We start from the raw sequence: 27,977 nt of genomic DNA on the forward strand, positions 1-27,977 counted from the left end.
TGGGAGAGGACCAAACCAAGCACTGCCACAAGACATCAAGAAGCGGAGTGGGGGCTGATCGGTCACACTCGCAAAAGCCAGCAGACAATTTAACAAGACAAGCTCTGGACTGGAACCCACAGGGGAGGCGCAGGGTTAAGAGACCCAGACAGACATGGAGGAGAGTTCACAGAGAGGCGGAGACAGCTGGCAGGACATGGTCCCAATAAAAAGGGACGCCCAGAACCAGGTCCGATGGCGGAGTGTGGTTGCTGCTCTATGATCCACTGAGGGCGACTAGGATCAAAAAACGAAATTATCCCCAGGTGTAAGCCCTTTCCTGACGACAAATAACCAATAACAAGCACACAGGTAACCCGGCTAATTAAATACTGATGACGTCACCAATTACACACCTATGGGGTGCGAGAATGTTAAAGTCTAACGCATTGTGCGTGCGAGATGTGGGGCGATTACTCGCTCAAATTATAGGGGCTTAGATGTACCAATTCTGTAAGTAACGTTAAAAAATGTTTAGTATATTGTCAATATTCCGAATCGTGTGTCTGACTCCACCTTTGTTATGTCGAAGTTGGACTCGACAGCGATGTAGCGTATCTTACACTGCACCTTCATGTAGTCTGAAATCAAAAAGTACACAGTGCTTGAATATAGATGCTGTCTGAAAAAACAGTTTAACAGAAATGTCATGTTGGACCAAAAATTAGAGAATCTAACTAAATTTCTGAATCTTTTTTACTTAGAATGTTGGTTTTCAAACTAACCTATTACATAAAAATGATATGTGATGATCATAAAATGATCATAAAAATGATAAGATACAGGGACCCTTTCACACTACTCAAGTAGAAATGTTGTAAACTAAAAGTATCAGCACAACTTTGGCTGAAGGAGAAGGGCAGGAAACATTCAAACATATTAAGTAGTGGTCCATAAAATAAAAATTATCTTAGAGGTCTTTGGCTGAACACGGTGTCATAAGAAGAAGCAGCTTTTCAAGTTCCTTCTCTCGGCAGGGTAATGTATTTACCTTCCTGCAGCTTTCCCGACATCACATCTTCCAGCACATCCTCAGGAAGAGGACAGCTATCTGGACACAACAATACAAAAAGTTTCGTCTTTGGTTCAGAAAGAACATAAGCTTCACTTCTTTTAAGATACTGTTAAAATATTTAGTCAGACAACTTTTGGGGAGCACCTCTTGTCTATAAATACCATTGTTTCCACAAAATGAGGGGAAGATATTCATCCTCAGTCTTTCTACAGATGATTTCAGTGCTAACTGACCTCGGTTATCTAGTTATATTAAACATCTAATAAGATAGATATTTTGCACATTTTCAGAGATCGTTCTTTATGACCATTGGATACCTACTGTTTACAAAGTCTGAAAAAAATTAACAGTACAGCAATGTCTGTTTATAATGTATAAATCTAGTTAGTTTCACTTCAATCAACAGCAAATAGCCATGAAGAGCTACCAAATAACGATCAAGTACGAACACCATCACATGGCAACACGAAACAGCCCTTAGTATGTTGTTATCATGTGATGGTGTTATGTATCTCAAAGATAAAGAACCATTATTTACGAACAGCTTTTAGCAAGGGACATCACGTGACAATAGGACAATAATAATCAGGTCAACATATGACAACGACTTGGCAACAAATCATCAAACATGACAACGTCTTAGCAACAGGGACCCCACCACAAGTATGACAGGGAATAGTAACTAGCCCGAGTCTAGTAATAAAATAATACCCCATGTTGACATAGACAAGAGATATTATGGTAGTAGACTGGTGATATATAGCATAGTAACTGCAATATGAAGGCTGTCCCCTAAAGGAAACATCGTGACAACAGTCTAGGACGAAAAAACAAAACGAAAGAAACGGCCAGAGCAGTGTACTGTAAGCTCATCATGACAACTAATCGCTAACAAGTCTTCGTACGACAACAGCCTGGTGGACTAAGAAACATCAACTATAGGCTTTACAGTAAGACTGGCAACAGCGCATGACCTCACCATCTGAGAGCTGCTGGAGGGAGTCTGGCTTAATGCAGGCCTCAGCCGCCAGGATGGTCATGTTGTGCTTCAGGTCTTCACTCGGCTCAGCTCCGTCACGTGACAAAACGAAAAAGTCCTGCGTCTGGGGGTCACAGGTATCGTCCTTTAGGAAACTGTCGCAGATGAGGATGACCATGAATTTGTTGACCGAGTATAACACCTTGAGCACCCCTGTACAAACGGTAGCGGCATATCAATCAATCAATCAATCAATCAATCAATCAATCAATCAATCAATCAATCAATCAATCAATCAGTGTCGTTGTCTTCGTCGTTAGCATTTAAACGGATTTAATAACTGCTTGTAAAAAAATACGATGAGACTTAAATTTATAGGAAATTATTTTGGATTAGAAAACTCAGACTTGCCGCCTGCTCCCGTGGAGAAACTTGCGCCGTGCGTTTCCTGTCTTTGTAATTTCATAAGAGTAGCAGGCAAGCAGTCTTCAGTTTCTTCGCTGTAAAAAAACACACACATCCACGCAAACAGAACACATTAACTCTGTAAACAAAGAATATCCAGAAATTACAGTATCTGTATTAAACTGCTAGATGAGTTTAAGGTCATCAGAACCTTTTGCATATTGCTTGACGACTTTCATGGAAAAAAAATCGAAATCCAGAGTTTATTGTCTTCCTGGGAGTACTCACTTGTAGTGACGGTACAGGACGGATATGTTGCCGTCAGATAGTTTGCTGAAATAAAATCTTGTCTTCGCTGAGAGAATTCTGTTGTGCCATTGTTTGGCCCGAAATATGCTGGTCCAAAATCCCGCGATCTGTGACATGAAAGCCATTTCAGACAAATATTTATGCAAGTAACTACAGGCAGAGAGCTATGCATCCAGCATGAGAAAGAGATAAAGAAGGACCCATGAGCAGGAACACAACAAAAAAAAAAAAGAGATCGTGCAGCGTTTGTTGAATATCTTCCGTAATAACTAGCGGTTCACAATGCCCTATCGTAACAGAGTCCTTACTAAGTTTGGACACTTGGAAAGTAATCTTTAACACAAAAATTGTGCCACTTAATTAATCGCCCATTACGCGGTAGTTTACTTTCTCACTCACCTGGTCGTCTGTGACGCCATGTTGTGATTTAATAAAATCCCTTCGGCACCCTATTGTAGAGTACCCTGAAACCGTTAGAAATGGATGTAATATTTTTAGGGGATTAGCTAACGTCGGACGTCCACAAAAGCTAAGACCTTATCTGAATGGTTCTACCACACAAGTGTTTGTTTTTGTCAGGATTGTTCGTAATATTTGCTTTGTCCGATGGCTGTGTTCTAGGACACCCAAGTCAATGTTATGCCAGTCCCAACACAGAGAGTTTGAAGTTATTCTAGAGACGTTTACACCTCGCCACAAACGCGATTGGAAACGGATATAAGGTCGATAGGTCTAGTGCTGCCACTACATTTCAAGAATGGGGACAAACAAAATGAAGCTAGATGACGTTATAGCACGTACCTATGGGGATGCCGTTGACGTAAGCAGCTGTAATGACGTCAGTTGGAATGTTGCAGACATCTGTCAACAAAAGGACGTGACATTAGGGTCACTGGCAGCATGCAGTTGTTCTGACATTTTAAAGCATTTTCTCAAATTCATGAAGCAAGGTCAATTTTAAACAAACTGATAACTGCAGCTGATTGGCTGATACATTCTCACGAGGGTTAACGCTCGTTACCTTCCCGAGTCGCCTTCAGCGTGCTGACGTCAATGCATGGTACGTTTACATGACGCAGGATCTCCTGCCTGGTGTCGTCATCTACGTGGGTGTGACGGGAGAGGAGTTCCAATGACGGGTCGACGCAATCGGCATCATCATTCAGAGAGCACCACAGGGTCATGAGATGTTCGTCGTCTGCGTACAGGATCTTCATCACTTTTGCTATTACACCAGGAGTAGGAGGAGTTTACAAATAAGTATAACTCGTAACGAATAGAAACAATTTAATTTAATTAGCAATTAAAAAGTCGTAATTCGGTCTTGTTGAATAAAATGCCATTAAGCTGTTTATTGCATAATCAGCAAACAGAATAATCCTATTGGCTTAATCAACCATCGATCAGTAGACTGTTATGTTTTCCTAATTAAATAATAATTAACAACAAATTTTGCAACTCTGCTTAACAAACAATTTTAGCTTTATACCGGTCGAATTAGGAATTAAAATAAAGCGTTGAGGAGGTCAGCTAGCATCAATACTGTATTCTGACCAAACCAGGGACACTAAGTGTTAGCGGACCTAGAAAGAGACACAAAGTATGCTAAACATAAGCTTTACGTAGTCTCATGTGGAATTTGTACACCATATATTTTTTTCTTGGATGTAATTAACATATTTATCAAGCCAGAAAATTATACAGCTACCAGAACACCTTATCGCTAATCTTTCTCCCACACCGATCATTAGTCATAATAAAATTACTAACTTTACAAAGCTAGTCAACGAGCTCAATTCAACAGTCACTGTATTTTCTTATTTCGTAAAACAATCGTCACTAAATTTGCTCCAATGGGCAGTATCCATAACAGCTAAATGTTTTACCATAATTTCACCACTTGATTGACTCTTTAAGTCAGTAGGTAACGCATAATAAATCCATGTTTACATATAAGTTTATATACTATGATCAATGTCTACTCACCTGGTCAGCAAATAAAATACAATGGTATATTTAGTACCTGGGCAGCAAATAAAATGCAATGCTTTATTTCCTCAAATGGCTAGCAAATATGATAAAATACTTGATTTACTCATCTGGCCATCAAATGAAAAAAATGGTTGATTTACTTACCTGGCGACTCATCAAAACTGGAGTAGTAGTCCCCAAGGCCAGAGGTCGACTCCAGCATTACCGCCTCTGTAGGCTTACACGTGTTCAAGTTGTTGCTGCGTTCAAAAATAATCAAGTATATTCCATCAGCAAATATGTAAGTATATAATATACAAATAAGTACATAAGGGACATCATTCTTCTATGAACACTCTTTTAGTGAAAGCTTTGTTCAACTCCTTTCCCCGCTGTTACCTTCCAGAACCTTTTCAGACACCAAGGACGTCCGACAAAAAAAAGGTTCTCTGTGTCATACGACCAGCCTGGCTGACCTAACAAGTCGGTTTACAGTTTCCCATACTAATTAATAGTTCTTGCTTGCGACCCGTAACACACACACAATATACACGTGTAAAAACCTAGAGAGTAGAATAATCATTAGAGCTGTCCTTTACTTAAAAACAATGTTTGTAAGGAGATCTGTATGACCATGTGCATCACATGAGGTATAGGAATGAATGTCAGAATCTTTCTGATTATTATTATTTGACTGTATGCTATAAACCCTTAATGCAAAAAAATTATTTTTATATACCACGATGACCCAAAGTTAATACATTATGTATGTAACCAACCGGATTTGATGTTGATGTGGGCCAGATGGCCTAAAAACTGAATAAAATTATTATCACACACACAAACGCGCACGCGCACGCGCACACACACACACACAGAAGTAACACAATCTTTAACACAGGAGAGTGCGAGTCGCTTACTCGTAGCTTCGCCACAAAGTCAACAGTCCTGTTAACTTCCGAATGATGTAAAAAGTACTTTGATTCCGGTGGCTGCTCTCCAGACCACGTCCGCCACAAGACATTCCACTTTCCAGTCAGCTGCACAAATATGCACGCAGTCCTGTTAATGAATTCATAGAAGTTTTGGTTTAAACTTCTAAATGTAAAGGCAGCAGTCCTTATAACCAAAAGGCCGCATGGGCAGGGCATTCATAAGTAGTTCCCCATGTCGAGTGCAAGGCAATGGCACAGAAGGTAGACCCCAACCCTCTCATTCCATAGACTGACCTTCCATGATAAAACTGCTATCCAGTCCTAGGATAGGCACGGGTATTGTTCCAGCCACTGATTCGTTGCCTACCCAGATTCTAAAGTGGTTTTTCGTCCAAGATTAAGACTTCAAGTATTATTTATTTATGTTCAAGGATAGATAAAACGGAATTGTTATTGCACAAAAAGAATTTGCCATGCATGGACGCTTCACTCACATTTGCTATGTCTTCAAGGTCGATATCTCTGATTCCTCTCAGGAGAAGACCGTTGCAGTCAAAAGAAGGGACATCATAAGCTGTGAGAAAGTTTCTTAGAATGTCATTGTGATGGTGACCACAAAGTGTACAAAGTCGCACAAGGTCACAACACAAGTTCGATGTAAGTAGCAAGAAATGAAATGATAAAAATGTTAAAAGTGATAAAAGGAAAATCGTAGATCATCAGAACTATAAGAATAACACAACAATTCTAATCTGATAAAACAAAGTGTCATCGATTGTTAAGGATGCATGAATAAATGTGAAACTGTATTAAAATCGAAATATTCGAAAACAAAGGCTGGGATGTTCAGTGTTATTCACATTCTAAATATTTGTTTACTAATGTCAAAGAATCTAGATTATTAGAGCTTTATAAGCTTTATATTACACAAATAAATGTAGTCTACGTTTGCAAAGAAAGTGCTCTTTATCCTTTTTATTTTTTCTTTCTTCTTTCCTTTCCTCTGTTTATTAATTACATTAATCCTTCCTCTACCTTTCTTACTCTGTGTGTGTGTGTGTGTTCTTTCGCTCACTTTTCCAGGAATTTAAATACAAATATGGTCCCTACATAACAAAAGTCATAGGAGAAGAAAGAGAAATTTAGTTCTAATTCAAGTTCCTTAACCCACCTGACGTTACTTCCCCTTCTTCAACTACTTCTTGCACTCTAGCTGGAATCGTACACAGTATGTCTGTGGCAAAAGAAAATAAATAAATTAGAAAAATTTTGGATAGTTAGGACTTTGTCAAACATTCGATCACTGACCTCACTCACTAAGAATTTGACAAAATCGACATCATCAGTCAGTACAGCGTAGGAAGGGACGCAATCACAAAAAGTAGGCATCTACACACACATTAATTACCCTAAAGGGCATAAACTCTCGTAAAACAGCTTTATGCACACCTAACCACCCACATCAAAGATGATAATTTATCGGGTACTCACAGTCACTTGTATGCTGCCGGTAGGAGTTGGGGGGAATTTTCAAACGTAAAGGACTAACAACTGTTTCTGGGACATCAAAATTAATTGTCCGAAAATGCTACGTGGCATATTTGCGTCTGTTTCCACCTTAAGCTTTCTGGTTTCTGTCCATTAAATGTACTCACGTTTGGCATTGTATCTAACAAATATACTTAACTTCAGCTTTAGAGATTTTATCAAGCAAATGTATCCACGCTCAACCTTGTGTATATTGAAGAAAGTTATCTGCCTTTTACTTTGGGGAATCTGCCATCAAATTAGTTAAAAATTAAAGCAAGTAAATGTAATTCAACTTCATATGTGAGATTAGTCTGCTTCAAGAGATATTCATCGTTAAAATGTCGGTGCTGCAAAGAGAAATCCTTGTAAATTACACGATGCATGTACAAAGGCCGTTCACCTTCAGCTGTGCGTTTGACGTGCTGCAGGTCCACACACACGTTGACGATGTGCTGCTGCAGCAGGTGGAGTTTGTCACCTGAGATGCTACTCTTCCCATTTCGTGCGAGGATCTCGACCAGCAGCGAGCTCTTGTTGCACTGGTTGTTCTGGAGGAAATGGTGGCACCAGTAGACTACCGCCAACTCATCGTCCATGTACAGGACCTTGAAGACCCCTGCAAGAATGAGGCAGACATGGCGACTGATACACGCAATCAAGATCAGATGCTACTTGATATAAATAATTCGTGAGCTAACGATCAAGGTACCGTCAGCTACAGTTCGAGATAGCTTTCTATCGTATTTGAACTCGTTTTACCTGTTTTTAGTAATTAGTAATTTTTTTTAGTAATTTTAATTAAATTAGTGGTCTAACAACATGCTGACCTTTGTTGGAGTGTACGACAAATGTGTAGTCGCCAGGAGCACTTTCCTGAAACAGCTGCAGCACTTTCGTGGGCTGACAGTGCTATGAGAGCAGAGAGGAAGTCGCGTGAAACCTTTAACTTTTCTCGTGAAATGGAAATAATATTTATAATAATCAGTGAGTTACTGAAAATCCCCTGATACAGGTTTATCCTATGACGACAAACCTTATTTTTTTTAGTTTAGTGACCTTTTTGTATTTTTGTCTTGATAAAGTTCAATTACCTACGATGACATCAGATATGTTAATTTTGGTCAAATTTATCTTTCCATATTTATCTGATTATCAGCGAATGTGCTCAAGTGAAATTCGTTTTGATCAGAAAGTACACATGTATAAAGATAGCTACCTCTGTCGTGGAAGTCTCGTTACCTATCTACGTTACAGGTAAGACTTAAGAAACATCCTCTTTTTAATTATTAACATCGTCAGGTAATATCGGGATCATACCTGTTGTCGCACAAGCAGCTGAAGTCGCCCGTCAGGTGTTCTAACAACGATGGACTCACTGACGTCACCAGTGTCAAAGGTCGTCTTGTGGATAGTCTGCCACCGACCTAGGAACTGAACCCCCACGGCAGGTAGAGTTTGCAAGGTGTTTTAAAACACCACACAGATGAAACCCATCGATGAAATATAAAAAAACGTATTCTCGGGAAACGTAAACTGAGAAGAGCATTGGATTTTACCTTGTCCCCCCCAAAAAAAGAAAGGGTAGAAATGTAAGAAATGAAGAAAGTGACCATACATAAGGCAATGAAGCCATTTCTCAGTGAAAGAGTGTGGTGCTAAGGTGGAGAGAAGCAGGTTAGAGCATGTAATGAGAAACCACTGAACGAAGATTCGAATCGGGCAGGGCGAAAACTGTTACCTGGCATCAAAGTGACCCACCTTCTCTTCGCTAAAACCGGCAGCAATAGCCACCAGGTCGTGTCTACAGCCGATGGGTGCTGAGTCTAGACATAACAAAATGAACACACATATATATATATATATATCCACGCACACACTTTTCTTTACACGTTTTTACATTTGTTTGTGCAATTATTTACAATATTTATCGTTATCTACCTGGTCTAATGTCCTCCAAAATGACACCAGATACTGTTTCCGGAATGCTGCAGTTACCTGAAACAAATATTACGCCATCGAGCACATTACATTATCAAATACATTTATTCAATAGCTGTGATACATTCTCTGGCAGAGACTCGATTAGTATGGGCCGCATTTTTATAATGTCCTAATATTTTATTGGGTGTAGGGGGAGGAGACGGAAGAGACAGAGGACCCAGCAAGACAGTGAACACTGCTCACCACTCCCTGTACGCTGGAGCTTTGCAATGTCGACACAGGCATTGGCCACAGGCTGCTTGAGGACCACCAAACGTCTTTTTGAGACCGTGGCGCCACGACTGAAGACTTCCACGAGCTGTGAGTCAGGTCTGCACGTGCCGTCACTCAGCACGACCAGACACGTGATCAGAACCAGTGAGTCCGAGTCGGCGAAGAGAAAAGTGGAGTAGGCTGCACATAATGACATATATATCTACATACATGAATAATATATGCACATGAATACACGTACAAGCATACATAAATTATCTACCTACAACAAATCGCCTACACACATAGCATAGATCCTCCATACACTCCCATAAATATCTATATTGGGACAAAGAGACTTCAGAATGACAACATCACTGACATTGTATCAGCTAGAGAACACACTAAGGGCGCTGCCACACCTGTGACGTCACGAAAGCCGTATGTGTATCTGCCTGCAGACGTCGATGAATGCAACACGTCGACGTTCACTGGACCACACAGGTCAGAGGTCGTGCTGCAGCACAAAATAGTTTCGTTATCAATGACGGGCTTTTTAGTTTCATGTGTTAGTAACTCGTCCCCTCCCATCGCCTTCCAGGGGAGACAAAAAAAGTATCTAGAAATGGAGTTTTTTTTTAACAATGGCAAGATTGTCTAAGAGCAGAAAAAGCATGGAACGAAATTTGTGTAGACTAAAAAACTCGAAGACTAATCGACAGACAGAGGGAAAAATAGAAACAACTTCCCTTTGTTGTTCAAGCCGCCAACTCTCAGCTGTTAAAAAATCGCTTTGCTTAAAGCAGGATGAAGAATTTCATAACTCACAGCAAATCAAACAGATTTAACAAATGATAACATTTCTTGCAGACGGGATTTAACTAGAGAGAATGCTTAAGAAAGAGAACGAGAGAAGGAGGGACAAGGGCTAGTTCTCAGAGTCTGGCAACAGTTGGTCAGAATCTAAGACCAAGAGAAAAGGGAATAGATACACGAGCCAGTCTTACTTGTAAGTTCGATAGAATATCCTGATGTCGTCACCTGACACTACAATGTGCACTGAACTCCTGTAGGCGGCGCTGTTGTTGTCGGGTCTAGCTGTTGCCACCAGATGCCAAGTACCAGTCACATCACTGACGTTAAAGTTTGACGGAACTTTCAGACTATCCACGGTGCAAGAAGGTTCTAGGGAGCAGAAAGCCACGTGAAATTTTATTTCACGTTTTAAACATCCGACCATCGACTTCTTTAAACATTTACTTCACTGCCTTGTAAAGCAACTCGATATTCAGACTTGAGTTACACATACAACTCTATAACTTATATAACACCACAGACCTTCAATAGGTCCTGCGAAGCCGGGTACCGTCGCGAACACTGAAGAAACTTTACAAAGACCTGTACATATAAAAAGGTACATATCAATAGGGATTTCTAAATTTGAATCTGCTAGTCAGTATGAGAAAGTCTTGTTTCTGTGGTGAAGTTTCTGAGGTAACAGATTTTGCATTAAAAGACGGTGGTCGTTGCTAGCCAACTTTACTGTGATAGCTAAATTAGATTTTTCCATCTTTATTTATTTACTTTGTGTTGTTTCATTGTTATTTTAATTTTTTTTTCGTCTTGTTTGATTTATTTGTTTGCTCGTTGATTTATATTCCTGCTGTCGTCTTCTATGCAATATACGCATAAACCTGTCGAAGGGACATTACCATATGTTACTTTAAGTAGTACACAGTCATTTGGGCTAAAAACCAAAATTAAGCTCTCACGCACCTCCATTCATTCTGCAGAGAAAAGAGGACAGGGGAGATAAAAAAAACGACTTGTACTTAAATGGCAGGTTGGATAACAGCGATGACAAATGGGATTAACATAGTATCGAGATCCAGAGAAACATAACAGGAGCTTATTGGCTCCCGTTTACAAGTCCATACAATCCCAGTAGGCAACACATACCCACCCCAGCGTGGGCCTGAACTCAATTTTGTATCTACGTCTTCTATTTGTTTTTCTTTGTCTGATCTTTCAAAGATTAAAATATTTAAAAAAAACTGTCTTACAAGTAAATAGCCACTTCTCAAATTTATGATCTCGATCATCCCCACCCCCTCCCCAACACACAATGAAAAATAACATTGACACAAGCGCACAAAAATAGAACACCTCAGCGTGAGTGGGTTAACAAATAGTCCCCCAGCGCAGTGAAGACGGACAGCGCGTGCTCGCGATGCGATGAAGTGCCTTGTGTACACCTTTTTCTTTACGAGACACATTTTACCTGGAACCATGTCGACGAGACTGGAAACAGGAACACAGCCCTTGGAGACGTAGGTGTACAGCACCGACAGAACGTCTTTAGGGATGACGTGGTAACGTGACGAAATGGACACGTGCACCTTGTCGCGAGGGCACTCCCTGTCGTCGTCGTGGGGTTTTACGCACAGGTATGTCACCAAGTAATTGTAATCCTGGTACAACTTTTTGACCCGGGCTGCATAGTACGAGTAAGGCATTTGAATATGTCACGTCTTGTACAGTCACGACTGAGTCACTTTATTTAATCACATCTTGCACTATCACAAATACATTTCATTACGTTCTACCCTGCATAGTCACTTTGGTCCGGCTTGTATAGTCACGAGTACATATGATTATGTCACGTCCTGCACAGTCACGAGCTTTCTGATCTCAGACAAGCAGTTCCTAACAACGAAATTGTAGGATATTTAACATTGGTACAGACATACTGTGTCATATAAACGCAAAAGTTGCATTATAGGATAATTCAAATATACTCAGCAGACTGAGCGTATTAATAAATAGTAAACAAAATATATAATTAACCAGGAAATTGTTAAAAACTTTTACTGTAAACAATTACTGAACACGTACGTGTTTTAAATTCAAATTCCCAAACTTTTTCTTTTCTGTTGTTTGTTGTTGTTTTTTTTTTTTGTTGTTTTTTTTTTTTTTTGCAGAGAACTTTGAAAGTCTGAAAAAGTGGACTTTCGATACAGAAAAAGGCATTGTGCTCACCAAATCGTGCATAATAATCCCCTTCTGTATCTAATCTTGTCATGATGTACTCCGTAGTTTCTAGGCACTGTTCCGTAAGATCGCTGAAGTCAAAGCAGTATGAGTTTGTCAGCGGTTATGTCCACTCCTTCACTAAACACATCTGTAGACACCTCCCTCAAGCGCACGAGAGCACCTCCCCCCACACACACATGTGCTCACCAGAAAAAGGCAGAGGGAGGAGGAAATTTGCGCAAGCATCTAAGACTATATCACAGCAAGACAGCCAGCACTGTACACAGATGCCAAATGCAGAAAAAGAACAGCGTGCCCGAGACGAGAGCTGTACCCACGAATAAAAAGATCAGGGTCTCCAACCCCTTGGGAGTGTCAGACGTATCTTAAACTATCATTAAAAACTAACACACAGAAGAGGCCAACGTCTCTTTGTTGTGATTATGGATATTACTTATGATATGTGTTGTTAGATACTCTGTAATACGTACGCACCAAAAACGTAACCATTACAAATATATTGATATACCATAAGCTAGTCGATTAGAGGTATGTATCCGAACTAGTAAAAATAGTTTTAAAGCAAATAGAAGAACTGTTTCAGCAAGGATTATATTGAAAGCTTGAAGAGATTTTCTTACACGTATCTTACTTTTGTTGCACTAAAACCTAGGTTACATTGTATTTTTACAGACTGCCATAATTAGGTATAGATACTTATACACAGATGAAAAATAAAGAAAGAGCAAATATCCATTGAAAGATACAGTAGGGGGAAACCCAAAGAAAAAAAATGAAAAAGATAAAATCACAAGTCCCTAGTCGAGTATAAATTTTTATTTTGAATGAAAGATACTATTTCCTAAAATCCAGGTATACATACTCCCTCCCTTCTCAATACACACGTCAACAAGCATCACCATGTGCAGAAGGTCAAATCGCAGACGTCACGATTGTGTGAGGGCCTTAGCCAATGGGAGAGCTGGGATCATACTACATGTTTACAAACGTGACGTCTCGATTTGGACCATTGAAATAAGCAATAAGTGTGGAAACTACGTCACGCAAAGGATTTTGAATTAATAAAATCAAGTTCATTTCTTTTTTAGATGATTAACGGCTTGATGACCTGAACATAAAATACCTGTATTGCCGGAAGTAAAACAGTTTTGAACCACTGTAAGCAAGAAATTCACCATGTACCATAGACATCATCAACTTCGCTCCCGACATAAAAGGCGTTGCATGCAAGCGCTCCCATTGACTAAGCACCTAAGAAAATAAGAAGTAGGAGGTCAGTTGAAAAATCTGTTTTTATTCCAAATGTTACAGGTAATAAGCGTGGTAACATTTATCAGACTTAGGAATATGTAAACTTCAAAGCATGCTATGACCAGTACATTATTTAACTAGACTTTTCGTATATTTTATGTGATTTTATGAAACATGAAAACAAATAATGTTTCGGGGAGTTCATAAGTCATCATTCCTTTATTAAAAGTAAAAGCACAGTGATGTAAGCATCAAAATGATGCAGTCATCAGACATAGAAAAAATTCGTGATCATTTTATCACTACTTCTAATTAATGTTAAAAATAAATAATAAATTAATGTAGTTCAATGCTACGGGTATTTTAATGTCTCAGTAAATATTTGAGTGCTATAAAAATTAGCATAGTCATATGACGGATCATGTTGCTTTTATTTGACTGTTTATTTCCTCATTTTATTTTGTCGGCTGCTTGGTTGATTTGTTTTATTTAACTTGAATTATGCTACTTTGCTAAGTTTGTTGTTTTGATTAGACTTTTTAATGTTTTACCTGCTTTTCTTTTTAAAGGTGGAAAGTTACTTATGCGCAGTAAAACTGTCAATGTTTATCATAGTTTTGATTCGTGGGGCTTTAAGAGATAAGCAGAAGACTGAATTATTTTTCCAAAGCCTTCATAGTTCCTTTTACCCCAGGACACTTTAACCTCAATCCTGAACACTATGGATATCTGTGTAAATTAACCCTCAAGATGCTGAGATTAACACTTTTATTCAAAATGCATGACCCTTGCTTAACCCTTGGACCGACATAAAGCAATTCTCCAGTAAGGACAATCTCTCGCTTCTCGATCGTGTCCAAGATTAATAATTTTTTTTTTAAAGGCGTCTCACTAAAGAGGCAACGCGGGTTAGATATATACCCACCGTTTCGATGGTGAAGTTGGTCATGGCAGGGATGTTGTTAACTTTACACTGGTCTCCACTTGGCCAAGACTCTACAAGACAAGACGTTGGGCAGCAATAGATGTTTTTACCGAATGCTTATTGTGTAAGCGTACTTTGTAAATACGTTAAGATATCAAACACTAAGAACAGTTTCTTGTTGTTTAACAATTCTTTACCGTGTTTTCGACAGTTGCAAGTGATATAACACTTGTTTAGTCTTCCGACAGCTGTAATATCAAGTTAGAGCTCTTCCGATCGCTTCTTGTGATAACGATGATAACAGGTTTTCAACATGTGTGTGTGTACTACAAAAATGTACGGTCAGAGCATGTGAACGTGTCCGGAGAAAGAGTAAAGCACTGACAGAATGTGATAACGAACAAGGAAAACAAGAAAATACACACGAATAAACATTTTTTTTAAGGCATCAAAGATAAGCACAGGAAAAAGTATATTATTTTTATCTCTTTAAAAGAAGAGTTTTGCTTGAAGAAGCACGCAGAATGAAGATATTTATCTAAACTGTTTGTTCATGAATTGATGAAAATTTAATGTAGGAAGTAAGAGCGATAAGGAAAAACGAAAGAAGAGTATGAGAACTAAATTAAGAGCTGAATTCATTGAATGGAAGAGAAAGAAAGGGGAACGAAAAAAAAGAGCGAAGAAGATAGAAGAAAAATAGAAGAAATAAAGAGTTAACAGAAAGAAGTGAGGGAAGAGATAGAGTGAGAGAATAAAGTAGAAAGATAAGCATGAGTGGAAAGAAATAATCAGAAAGAGAGACAAGAAGAGTATGGTGCAGGGTGTAAGGCTACCTTTGATGTAGGCCTTGGCGCTGGCTCTACCCAAGTGGTTTGTCGCCTGACACACGTATTCGCCAAAATCCTCCCTGCGCAACGTCCGCACCGTCAGAACGTGCTGGTTGCTGGGCAAAGACGTCATGACGTAATTCTCGTCCGCCCGCAGAACGTCGCCGTCCCGTAGCCACGTCGTATAAGCATTCAGGTTAGAGGGAAGTTGGCAGACTATCTGCGCAGTCTCCCCATATAGTTTGTAGATAACTTGCTCGCTGATGCTTACTTCTGGAGGAACTGTGCATAAAAGACAGAGAAAGAGATGTCATCAAAAGGGAACATTAACTCTTAACTAGTTAATTAGCCATGTCAGCAACTAAGGCTATCTCACTGCGATCACCCTCACTAGACTAGAAGCAAAGACTGCGAATAAAGCATGGTGACACAAACTACTCACAGGCCACGTTCACAGTGACGTAAGCACGAACAGTCGGTCCAAAGCCGTTGTTCACCAGACACTTGTACACGCCGTTGTCGCTGGGCTGCACATCCAGGAGTCGCAGTTGCTCCCCCTGCCCAACTGAAGAACAATCAATACCTTGTAGGTAATACTTACAGAGGGGACACAACTTCATCCTTTTCATCATAAGGCCAAGAGGAAACCCTTACCTTTATCATTTAGCTATGCCTTACCTATCGTCTAGATTCCCTTTAATACGATGTATCCATATTGCTGAGAACAAAATGGACCATACATCGTTCGTAACCAAAAGAAGCTTTTCTTATCTTGTATTTATCACTGAAAGCAAAGACGAGCTAACAGAAGAATAGTAGTTTAACTTCTATAACTACCTGTTTCCCAGATCTCTTGATCCTCCTCCCCTACTTTTTTCATCCAGGTTACGGAAGGCTGTGGGTGGCCGTTTACCTGGCATTCTAGGAAGACCGCCTCACCCTTCACGGCAGAGATAATCTCAGTGGTCCTGGTGATCGTTGGCGGAACTAAAACCAGCGATTGTAGATGGCATAGACAATATCCGCAGTTACCTCCATTGGATGTTAAGCACATTTGACTTTCGCAGCAGATATTCAAGAACAAATGATTATTAAGATAATACCAACATAGTAATATAAAAAAGTAATAAAGATGTAATAGCATTACCATAAGATTTCAAATACGAAAGTGCCAATTGGCACAGAAGAAACAATAAATGAGTGGGTGCAACAGATCATTAGAACTGCGATAGCAAAATAGTAAATAATGATACAAGACTATAATAACAAAATAGCAGTATTGATATACAGAGCATCAGAAATGAAATTATAGGAAATTATTATAAACTCGGGTCTGTTGGTCAGATAGTCTAAGATCCACAGAGAAGTTTTGATATCAACATTCATCCGAATTAGGTTTTTAAAAAGCAAATGACACTACACTGAAAGTAGTGGAGAAGTTAAAAAAAAAATAGACAGGTATAGATACACGCATTATATTGCATCTCGTGGTCTTGAGTTACCTGCGACAAAAATGGCGAACTTTGCCACGGTTTTTTTACCCGTGTAGCAAACGTAGATATCATTGTCCCTGTTGGTGACTTGGTTGATGCGCAGGCTCCAGCGCCGGGGTTGCGTTTGTAGCGCCGTGAACCGGAAGTCGTCAGTCTGACGTTTCAAGCTGCTCGTCAGCGGCCTTCGCATTGTTTCCTGTACCCAATACACCTGCAAAAGAGGAACACTAATTTACCTTGAGAAAATACAACGCGTATAAAACATATGGTGGTAATACTACGACTACTACTACTCTTTTCCCCCTCCTTCTACTCCTATTTCTCGAGCTTTTCATCCCTTAGGAAATAGGGGTCATCAAAATACTTAAACCTTGTGTTGAACATTGTCATAGGTAAAAGTTTATCCCGAAAATTCTTCACACTGCAAGTATTACTTCCAATCTTTAAAACAATTTATTTTATTGTCTTCTTTTACTTTATTTTGCTAACTTTCTCTCTGATGTATTTTTGACAGGTCTTTCTTTACTTTTACCCAAACGTTTGTGTGCATCCGGAAGAATAATATAAAATTTTGACAATAAATAAGAGATTGGAAAGGTGTTTTTATGGGGAAGATGATATGCTTACATTAGCGACCTCGTCAGGGGGGATCGTCGTCGTGCAGCGTGCAGTCAAGCATTACAGAGGAACCTACTAGCGCCCCCACACTGTAAACGGCTGATGTTATAGGTCTCACCAGCCTTGACGTCACTGTAACATACGTGACCACGTGACATCTTCCCGGCAAACGGCTTGAGGGACGTATTGAAAAGATTTTAGCACTCATGCAGAATGATTACAACGTTTATTCTCACTCACATATTTAAGACAAGAAAAATAGTTTCGAGATATTATTATAACGGTATTTTGAGTTTGAAATGTTTTGTGTATAATTGTTAAAATGCTTTAAACGAAATTTTATTAAAAATAAAACTCACATCTGCACTTACAAACGCAATGACTCACTGCCTTATTATAATATGATTCCAAAACTTTTATGATGTATGATATAAATATAAAGATTAACACAAGGTCATGATAAGACCTTTAATATCATAAAAATTACCTGTGTGCAGGTTTGGTGAATTATACAACATGTCAGTCAGAGTTTCCTTATATATATCTGTAAGCATTTTATAGCAATACACATATTCTTAAATTACTACGAAAACAGTAACAAATGTTTGACTGGGTAGATTGGTATTTCAGTATTATCGACAAAAAAGAATTGGAAACTATGTGTATATGCGCATCTGTTTAAGTTATGCAATTGGCACGTACATACCAAAGTGTTCTTCGACGAATAATGGTGGGCAAGGATCTGAGGAACAACCGTCAGAAGCAGTTAAAAGCAGGATGAAGACAATGAAAGTAAGATAAACAAAATGTTGTTTCCAAACGGACATTAACGTTCACAGTGTGTGTGTGTGTATATACAAAACCGAGAGAATTGGTAGAACTAAAGTAATTTGAAAAGTGCATGAAATACAGAAAATTTTAGCAAGTTTGTAAGCTCGACTGTCTTAAAAAGTCAGTCCTGCATAATTTTTGAAAATTCTTTGCACTCCTTTATCCTCAAGTTCACTGTCCTCTGCTCGTAATCTTACTCAATCAGCCAAACATAATTCCTAAAACGAAGGTTTACCTTCAAGCTCTATTGCGGTATCGAAGTCTGCCAGAGGTACTGGCAACAAATTCTCAAGACGTTTCCAGTCGTCCAAGCTCATTGTCCGGTCACGTGACAGCACAGATACCTGAAACCGGTTTCTGCGACGACATTCCTCGTGGGAGAGAACTCCGTCGAAGCAGATTATTGACAGTAGTCTTGATCCATCTAATCGCTTCATTTCAAACAGCACTGTGCATACAAACAGTTACAATAAGCTGAGCTTGGCATTTCCAAAATCTTCTTTTAAATTAACGTTTATAATGTGTTTAAAGGCACATGAAAAAAGTCGTGTACATTTAAACGAAATATCATCACCGTCATCGTCGTCGTCATCTTTGCCATTATAATCATTATCATGCTCACTTGTTTCTCCATGTCCTGAGACCAGAAAAGCTCTTTCCTCTCCCGCAGGCTCCAGTGAGTAAATGTGAGTTTTGATACACACGGAACACGAGGGACTGACCACAACAGACGAATAAACATTGTTGCCATCCATGTAAACATGGTATTTTGAATCAGATTTATAAAAAAAGTGTATTATTATTTTTTGATGTCGGCTCGACACTAAGGTAAATACACTCGCGCGAGCACACACACACATACTCGTAAGTGAGCCTTCAGATTTATTTATAGCAATACTACCTGTAAAACTAATCTGATTCATATGAGTTATCACAATTTATAATTATATAGAAATTATCACGACTTACCCCGCTTTAAACGAGTGAATGCTTATGATTGATTGACTGATTTATTCTTTGATTGATTGGATTGCAGTCTACTGTTGTTTACGGTACTTCTGTGGATGTCCCATGCTTGAGCTCCTATATACCAAGCATGAGTATACTCTTTAGTTTGCAATTACAAAGGCATTAGCACTAGTTCGTTAACAATATTTCACAGACGGAAGAACTCACCACTTGGCACTATAAAGAATGATAGCCGTCCCGTCTGGTCCCTGAAGCATGTCCCATTTCTGTGATGTCCACGTGTCAGAGCCCCAGATGTAGGTGGTGTGGCCAACGTCGTACCACGGGCCCCGCATCTGTTGGCAACATCATTGGCATCAGCGACAATACATCAATAAAAAGCAGAGATATTTCGCGATTTAGTATGAGAGAGACAGAAGGTCTGGCAAGCTGCCACTGACTTTAAGTTTGGGGCTTTAGCTAGGATAGCTTGCCTTTTTCTTTAGAGTTCTTAAACATTTAGTCGTGTCTGTGTCACAGTCTTGTTAAGTCACTTTCTTAGACATTAAGAGTTTGGTCAAAATGTTGAGTCCGCACCTGTTGACCAAGACAATGGGACATACGGGCACTAAAGCTTGTGCACTTTGCTTGCTTACCGATGGTCTTTAATGCGATGAAAAGCTAGTGGTTTAAACCTCCCCCAAACACACACGCAAGGGACATGAAGTAAAGTCTTTTTTTTTTTTAAAGTTTCCTTTTAGCAATGTTATTAAAGAGTCGACTTCCTTTAGATGTACACAATTGAATAATAAAATGTGAACCACAGAGAAAACTACTTTCGGTAAAGCATCTGTAATAGGCCACAAGCTGTCCAAGGCGTTGTTGTTGTGTGCTATTGTTCGTGTTGTTTGCGTGTTGCTGTTTACCATTGGGATCCTAGAAGTTTGTCTCTGGTCCTTTTGCACGACTGCTTCAGGCAACGCCATGGCGACTCCCCACATGCCCAAGATAAGCGAGGTGGTTACCATGACAACCAAAACCTGTTGCAAGCACCAGTATCGAGTCGTCCACATCATGGCCTCACTTTGACAAAAGTCAAACCAAGCCACACCCGATTGAAGATTCCTCCACCGACTGACGAGCCTATCCTAGTATCTGGAGAATTATACTTTTGTGTCTGAAACTATTTTTTGTGACATTCTTTAGTATTAAAAGTTATACCATAACAGTAATAAACTTGGAACGTGTAATGTAATGTCTTAAAAGAGCCTAATAAATATAATAGTAATGTTTAATAATTATATAAGTCACATAAATTTAAACGAGTTCTCACTCGCAGTCGTTATGCTGGTGTCAGTGTGAGCCTCTGCTGTCTGGGGTAAGCAGGATAAAAAACGCACAGTGTGCGAAACAGTCGTACGAGAAATGAAGGCTTTGTCAGAGGGGTAAATCTATTCATATGCATGACTGTGCCTAATAGAACAAATGTTACTTTTATGCAAAAAATATATATTTATTCACCCGATCGCGAGCAATCTTACTTTTTTTTCTCTCTCTCTCACTCTCACATACGTCTTAATGCAAATACACACACACATACATAGGAGCACACAGATGCACACAAAAGCATTGATGCTCGCTAGTACTTACAAGCGCCTGCAAATCCCTCAACAAATCGCGAAGTCCAGGTCTGTCCTTCCCTGTCCTGCCAGTCTGATTTGACATCAGTGAGATTCCCTCTCGCACTTTTAAACTTGAGAGTGAGGTCGGCTTATGGAACTGGCAGCTGACTGCAATTAATATCTTCACACCCTTCGTACCACGTGACTCTTGTCCCTCATGCACGGGGTTATCGCAACGTTCATCCTCTTTAATTACACCATCAGCAAAATGTTGAGCAGCCTTTCTGATATGCTTATAGTACATGGGAGTATAAAAGTGCACAGTAAATCATAAAGGAGTGTATAGTACTTTTATGATCATATACTTTAGGGAGAAGACTTACAGATGTCTGAGTAGTAAACATTGAAGTTCTTTAGAAAACAGAAATACACGTTCCTAAGTATGGTGCATTTTGGTCACATATTTCAATCTTTTCAGAAAGAAGTGCTGAAACACGTTTCTAAAGATGAATACCTATATATGTTATGCCTATATAATACTTATATATAGAAAGCTGAGGTTTGTCATACGTTCTCTATAATTGTTGTGTTGAGAGTTACCTCGTAAAGAGCTCGTGTTACACTTGTATTTCTGTTTGCTGAAAATTTTACTAGCGTCTGGAAAATGAAGTGCTGGTCTAGCTGTAAGGGAAAGTGTTTTACCTGTGGCTTTAAAGGGGATTGATATCTTCATGACTAGATGCATGTGCTGTTTATTATACTTGCATCTTCTCGCGGCCTCGTACATGGACTAAGATGATGGAGGCCGAGCAAACATGACCGACTTGCTCCGTCAATCAGCTGGTCGACAAGACATTAGAGTCTGGTTGCGTAAACACGTGAAGAGGTTAGCGAAAGTTCATCTAGTCTCGAAGCCATATGATGCACAAACAAACACTAGTCTGGAATTGTCTGCAGATAAGAAAGACACGAAGGTCAAATGCACTTGTGTACATCATCATCAATCATCATCAATCATCATCATCATCATCATCCAATCAATAATCACCCAATCAATTATCATCCAATCATCATCATCATCGTCGTCGTCGTCGTCGTCGTCGTCGTGGTCATCATCATCATCATCCTCATCACCATCATCATCGTCGTCGTCGTCGTTGTCATCATCATCATCATCATCATCTGTTTATTTATATAGCTCTTTTTCCAGCATTAAAAGGTGTACTCAAAGCGCTTTACTAAAATGAAAAACACACAAATATAATAATAATGGATGCGGGTCACAAAAACAATCACTAAAAAATACCCGAATTTTAGCAATAAGATCATCAAGTTAGCTTTACAATCATTGAGAAATAGCCAGATTCTGTGTAAGACTTTGTGGACTGATGTACTGGAGGCAATCATCAGCATCTTGGGTAGTCATAGAGTGCTCATAAGCGTTAGCCTCCTACAACCGTAGAGAGAGTTGTGAAGGCCAGTGCGACACACCTGTCCGCTATCTGATATTAAAACATGGCTAGCCTCCACACTCCTGTGTATGTCACCTTTGCCATGCAAGTATTCCAAAGCATGCAGTACACCCCGCAAGATATATATGACTGCTAGCTCCGGCAGATCACTGTGAAGTAGCCATGCAGCAGGTGAGGGTAAGAACCATAGTCCATGACAAGCATGACTGTACACAGTAATATGGGGAAAGTCTCATGTTGTAGTTGCTTGATTAATACAACTTCTTTCTGTACATAAGACAAGTCACGATCAAAGTTTTCTACATCAATCCGTGTAAAAGCCACCTGCAGTCCTGTTGGCGAGTGTTAATCTAGATGCACTGTAGTTGTTTCTTTGTGACCTTTGTCTATAACTGTACAGTCGGACCTCGATAAGTTGACCTTCCCTAAGTCGAAAACCTCCCCATATCGAATTAATTGTTAGTTCCCGGCCAAATACCTGCACCTATTACGCCATTTTCCCTAACTCGAAAACTCCGTAAGTCGAATTTTTTGTGACCACTTTTGATGATGACGTCTCCTTGATGAGATTGACGATCACACCTTGTTTTCTGCCAATGGTGGGGAGATGATGTAATAGGCTGACTTGCTAGTGGACAATCAGTTGAGATTGTATGGGTATGTGAGCAAAGACAAATTTCTGCCCTGGGTCTCCTGGGCAGACAATAAAGTCTGTTTTGATTTTGATTTGATTTGATTTTGATTAGGAACACGCACAATATTGTGTTACTGAGTCTGACATGACTTTTGTCTGTCACTCTTGAATGCATGAACTTGTCAGCTACTTATGTAAGTAAGTCGTCTGCTCAGGGGCCCGTGCTGGCTCTCAACGGTCCTGAGTCCGAATTTGAAGTTTTAGGGTCACACAGTTGAGAGCAGGGCACATTCTTGTCAATGAAGAAACGAAGGAGACAGCAGTCAGTGACATGCAGGGAACAAGGTGGAGGATGACACAAATACATCTCATCACCAGGCGACATCGGCGAAGCGAATAGATACAGAATCTAATCTACACAGCATAAAGCAATGTACGTGGTTCGTAAATAGTAAATTGTAAACGGCATGGTCCACAATGCTAGAATAACTAAAAGTATCAGTAAAGAGGAGACAGAAGAAGATACAATGTCTGTTGTAAGAAATGACAAAACATAAGCACTAAGAAAAACCCATAACAGAGGCGAAGGGCGCAACAAACACCACAGTGGGAGAAACCGAAACTCGATGTAGATCCACAGTCGGGACAAAACAACAGAGAGCTGGTACCCTCTAGTCAGTTAGGTGAAGGAACATCACATATGTAGTATTGAACACTAATTTAATTACAAAAAGTAAGATAACAGTTTTACAGATCATTAGCTATAAAATAACTTTGTGTATATATCAATTCTTTACTTCAATCCAAGAGAGTTGCTGTGATTTTAATATAGTTTTGCGGATATTACCTCCCTTACCAACCTGTTGTCTATTTTTGTAACTGCGTCTCGAAAGTACAGCGCGGCCCCAAGTCTAAGCAGACGAACCATCGAATGCCCGCGAATCAAATTTTAATCTGTGTTTTAAAAAAATTATATCTATTAACCTACAATAAAGACAACTATCTGTGATACACCATTTAAAATGCATTTAAACAACAGTTGCGTGGTGTCGAGTTTAAGAATTATACGTTTTGATTTATTGTAGTAAAATCAAATCAAAGATAGTAACTGTATCGGGTAGAGAATGCAAACATCGGGCAGTAGGTCAAAAGTAAGAAATTAAGAATTGTTTTTACATAATCTATGCAAACATAATGAACCAAACACGCACTTATTTTATTACTTACTGTTTTCTTCTGACTTTCTGTTGTTTGAGTACAAATTTACATCGAATTGAGTAACCGGCAAACGACTGTCAATATGGCGCTTGATCAACAAAATGTTCGTCTGCTTTCAAACAAACACCTGATTGGTTGACTTTTTCAGCCTTTAAAGGGACGTAATCGATAGAGGAACAATTCTTAAGGGTTCCAAAGTAGCCTCCCTTATGTATTTTTTCATTTACGCACAGGGTTAGAAACTCAGACTACTGTAGTTACAGGCTTACAGCAGTGCATCCACCCAGGGCAGGGGGGAGCGGATACGAAGGCAAGATGAGGGAAACTATGTCATCAGCGAAGATGATCGAAGAATAATGTCTGGTTCTTTTTTTTGTTGTTTGTTTGGGTTTTTTTCTGTTATTTTTTGCTAGGTGGTGTGATTTAAGTTTATGAAATAATCAGCAAAAATGACTTATCAACGTAACCCATGTGAGTTTCGAACCGCGGCGTCAGAAAATGGCAATGGCCTTGCTCAGACACCACTTCCTTTGCTCGTTTAATCCTCCGTGTGAGACAAAAAAATCATTGTAATCTAAGGTTGAGAATGAGCTTTAATTGTGATCCACAAACCTGATAAATCTTGATTCGTAATTGTGCATTAAAATTGAATGCGAAAATTAGTATTACAAGATATCTAATTCTAGATCTCCCAAGTTTATTATTCAGACAATAACTATCACACGCCAGGACATGATGTGAAAAAAAGGACGAGGTAAAAGCTGATTGTGCTTCACTGCCAACTGCCGCAATGGCCGACATTACTGAGCGCGATCAAAGTAAAGGTTTTTGGAAGATTGGTTCTCCCTCCGCTATTCACACCGATTTTTCAAAATGATTGTTGGTAACTGCTCATAATTATTAGTAAGCCTACATAGATGTACAGGAACGGTGGGTAAATGTGGTCTTTGTGAAACGATAAACAAGGGCCACATACCAATAGAAAGATATGAAGACTTCAAGACAAGGGAGAGTGAAGTCGCTTATTGGCTCTCCACTATTTCTAGATTTTGAAATTTTTCTTTTAATTTTGATTTTGGAGTTCTTGTTTAACTTTTTGTGATCTTAGTGAATGTACTGGACTGTTTTTCGAATTCGTTAAACTTTGTTTCTGCGGCTTGAGCTGACCGTCGACTACGAGCGCCTTTTCACTGTCTGTCCATCGACAGCAATTGAATCCTTGAGAAATGTGGCAAAACTACTTGATGACAGAGGCGGCAAAAACCGTCTACAGCTAGTCTGACCTCTGGAAATGTTTACCATAAGCATTGTCGGTCTATTGAAGATCTATACTTTAAACCTTGGACAGAGAAATGTATAAACAGGCTTCACTCTGGTCGTCCGTTTTCTTCTTTCTCAACGTATATTTTTTCATAAATAAAGTTTATTTCGATCATTATTAAGACACAAAAACCAAAAGAGTTCTGACAAAGTGTATTGCTGAGTCGAATCTTGTACACAAATAAAAAATAACAGTGTGATTAATCAGAGTAAGTCTTCTTCAAACAGTCGGAGATACAACACTATAGCAGCGTTGGCAGACGTCTTTCAGAGGAATGAACAAAGGAAACATCAGTAACTGGTTAGTCTGAAACGAGACTGTGCTGGTTCGTACCTGTGCTCAGACAGGTACAGTTCTGACGAATACATGGAGTGCTTTCTCTACAATCAAACATGATTATTTATGTAGAAACAATGAAATCACACAGTTTTATAAACACAACTTTACAAAAAGACAAAAACAAACTTTACTAACTGCAAAATGCTCTAAGGTATCAAATCTCTCACAAGTGTATTTAACCCTGTGTTGTTTTTGTGGTAAAGAAGCTGATATCATGTCACACTATTTTACATAGAAGACAAAAGACATACAAGACACTACTTCTTATTCACAAACTGTGATCATTGTGAACAGAAAAAGTAGAGAGCAGTGGTGTGATAATAAAAAAAATTTCAGAAAGTTTGGCTAACGTCCGCTCCAGAGTATGCAGGCTGTGTTGCTGTAGGGGTCGCTAGCTGGATGGCATGACGGAGCATGTGTGTGGTTAAGTGAGTGGTTAAGCTGACCCAGCTGCAGCCTAGCGTCGTGTGTAACACGTGACTACAGCTCCGCTTTGCTGTCCGTGTGACGTCATGTCGCCTGTTTGCACGTTGGAATCGAGCTCGTGCCATCAGGCGCCCCCTTGCATGACGGGATCGAGCTTTTCTCGACACGAGGCACCTGCCAACATAGCAGGAATAGTCTTACACAAAACAAACGAAGACTAGTATGGGTAATATTCATTTCAATGTGTTTGAATGCGAAAACTGGAACATTGTATTATTCTTTTTGCCTTCCCAAAGACAGTCATCATCGAATACACCAAAGAAAGGACGGATGCAGATTTTACTCAAACGACTACTGCGTTCACCTACCCTCATGCGCAGCGTCCGCTATGGTGATGTGATCAAAGCAGCCCAGCTGGTCTATGGCGGCCTTCAGCTGCTGTCGAACCTCGGGGCTGGGGTTTGGTTCCCGGGACATCAGCAGCAGCTTGGTTCCCAAGGGCGAGCACGTGCCGTCCGGCCGCTCATCCACGCAGGTGAAGACTACAGCTGAGGTGTTTTGCTGGAAGTAGAGCAACTGCCACGGTCCTGGGGACAAGTTCAGGGGTAAACTTGAACTTTGGCACTATCAGTCGACCACCTTAAAGGCACTCTGGGTTCCATAATGGCACATAAGACTAGCACACACACACACACACACATTATGAGGGGTCCTAAAACCATAATGCTTTATATTGAATAGTCAAAGTAACTGTCATCTTCATCGTGATAGTTTTTTGTTGCTGCTGTCGTTATGTCGTTATCATGAATGTAGTATTAGCACCAGCGTCAATTAAGTGGGAATGTGGAGCGACTACTCACCCCATAGTGAGACGCCAGGAATCCTTAGCCTCCCAAGCATTCGGCCATTAGGGTTTCTATGGCAACGAGGCCTCATTGTCCCTTGTAATGGTCCCTTGCACTCGTTCTTGTCCCTGACAATATCACACAAACACACAAACAAACAAACAAACAGAAACCTGTGACACTTAAAACATGTCACTGAGTTTGTATTACGACAAGAGAAAGATTCGAGCGTAATATGAATAAAGCAAAGCAGAATACAAAGTTAAACATATAAAATTGACAGTTTTGTTGCATTTGAATTCTTATATTCACATTTCTACATAAAACTACGCGTACTTCATTTTTAGTTGTATCATGTAACACTTTCTCTTCTCCCGAAAAAGTATCATCCTTAAGGTCTGCCAGGTATTACAAAGGGCTTTTTTTCTGGTGCCACATGGCACGCTATCAAGACAATGGTTTTGTCAAATTTTTATCCATTTGTAAACAACTGGTTTGCAATCTTCAGTAATGAATATACTATCTATAAGGGTAAAAATACCCACTAGAAACACGGTGCTGTTGGGTTATTTACCCTTACAATTCCATTCGTGAGCTGTGAATTGACGTGTGGCCTGCGTTGGGTATTTATACAATTTATACAGTTTATACACTTGCCAAGACAAGCTACGTGTGGGGGAACTGGCACTATGATTTCTGAGCAAGGCCTGATAAATTTTTGTTTGCACAAACATTCACGCACGCACACACGCATCCACACACACAAGCACGCTT

At 39.6% G+C, this 27,977-nt stretch overlaps 2 protein-coding genes across 7 annotated transcripts in view; both read right to left on the reverse strand.

Moving 5' to 3' along the window:
* The window catches only part of LOC112575321, a 72,741-nt gene that overhangs the window by 14,069 nt on the left and 30,695 nt on the right, over positions 1-27,977 (reverse strand). The window contains exons 58-60 of one of the 6 annotated variants that reach the window (XM_025257086.1): positions 27,219-27,331; positions 26,727-26,945; positions 25,731-26,532 (exon numbers count right to left, since the gene is read on the reverse strand). The exons of 4 other annotated variants lie outside the window; for them this stretch is intronic. In XM_025257086.1, the coding sequence (XP_025112871.1) occupies positions 26,483-26,532; positions 26,727-26,945; positions 27,219-27,331 (382 nt within the window). In that variant the 3' untranslated portion in view covers positions 25,731-26,482. Of the gene's footprint in view, positions 1-25,730; positions 26,533-26,726; positions 26,946-27,218; positions 27,332-27,977 lie in introns of those variants that run through there. One more of the 6 variants, XM_025257089.1, reaches the window with a different exon arrangement.
* LOC112575323 lies at positions 3,836-21,220 on the reverse strand. Its single transcript, XM_025257091.1, has 29 exons — positions 20,977-21,220; positions 20,253-20,481; positions 19,555-19,682; positions 19,001-19,095; positions 18,614-18,826; positions 18,254-18,289; positions 17,557-17,679; positions 16,939-17,140; positions 16,274-16,423; positions 15,879-16,001; positions 15,443-15,718; positions 14,607-14,677; positions 13,554-13,681; positions 12,416-12,498; positions 11,658-11,870; positions 10,715-10,774; positions 10,384-10,561; positions 9,799-9,893; positions 9,368-9,577; positions 9,122-9,178; positions 8,942-9,006; positions 8,501-8,614; positions 8,011-8,092; positions 7,584-7,799; positions 6,825-6,887; positions 6,148-6,227; positions 5,639-5,758; positions 4,884-4,978; positions 3,836-3,972 (listed from the first exon to the last, which is right to left on the reverse strand). Exons 8-28 carry the CDS (start codon positions 17,117-17,119, stop codon positions 4,958-4,960), a joined length of 2,586 nt encoding a protein of 861 aa, XP_025112876.1. The 5' UTR covers positions 17,120-17,140; positions 17,557-17,679; positions 18,254-18,289; positions 18,614-18,826; positions 19,001-19,095; positions 19,555-19,682; positions 20,253-20,481; positions 20,977-21,220; the 3' UTR covers positions 3,836-3,972; positions 4,884-4,957.

Source organism: Pomacea canaliculata, linkage group LG11, assembly GCF_003073045.1.
Source record: "Pomacea canaliculata isolate SZHN2017 linkage group LG11, ASM307304v1, whole genome shotgun sequence".
Classification (NCBI taxonomy): Eukaryota; Metazoa; Mollusca; class Gastropoda; order Architaenioglossa; family Ampullariidae; genus Pomacea; species Pomacea canaliculata.

What these genes read in the sequence shown, in the direction of transcription:
- LOC112575323 (XM_025257091.1), bottom strand. Translation starts at nt 17,119, where the DNA reads ATGCGAAGGCCGCTGACGAGCAGCTTGAAACGTCAGACTGACGACTTC. An exon ending in AGCTGCTTGTGCGACAACAG is followed by an intron (nt 8,093 to 8,500) that starts GTATGATCCCGA and finishes CTGCTCTCATAG; the next exon opens with CACTGTCAGCCCACGAAAGT. An exon ending in ACCTTGAAGACATAGCAAAT is followed by an intron (nt 5,759 to 6,147) that starts GTGAGTGAAGCG and finishes ATATTTGTGCAG; the next exon opens with CTGACTGGAAAGTGGAATGT.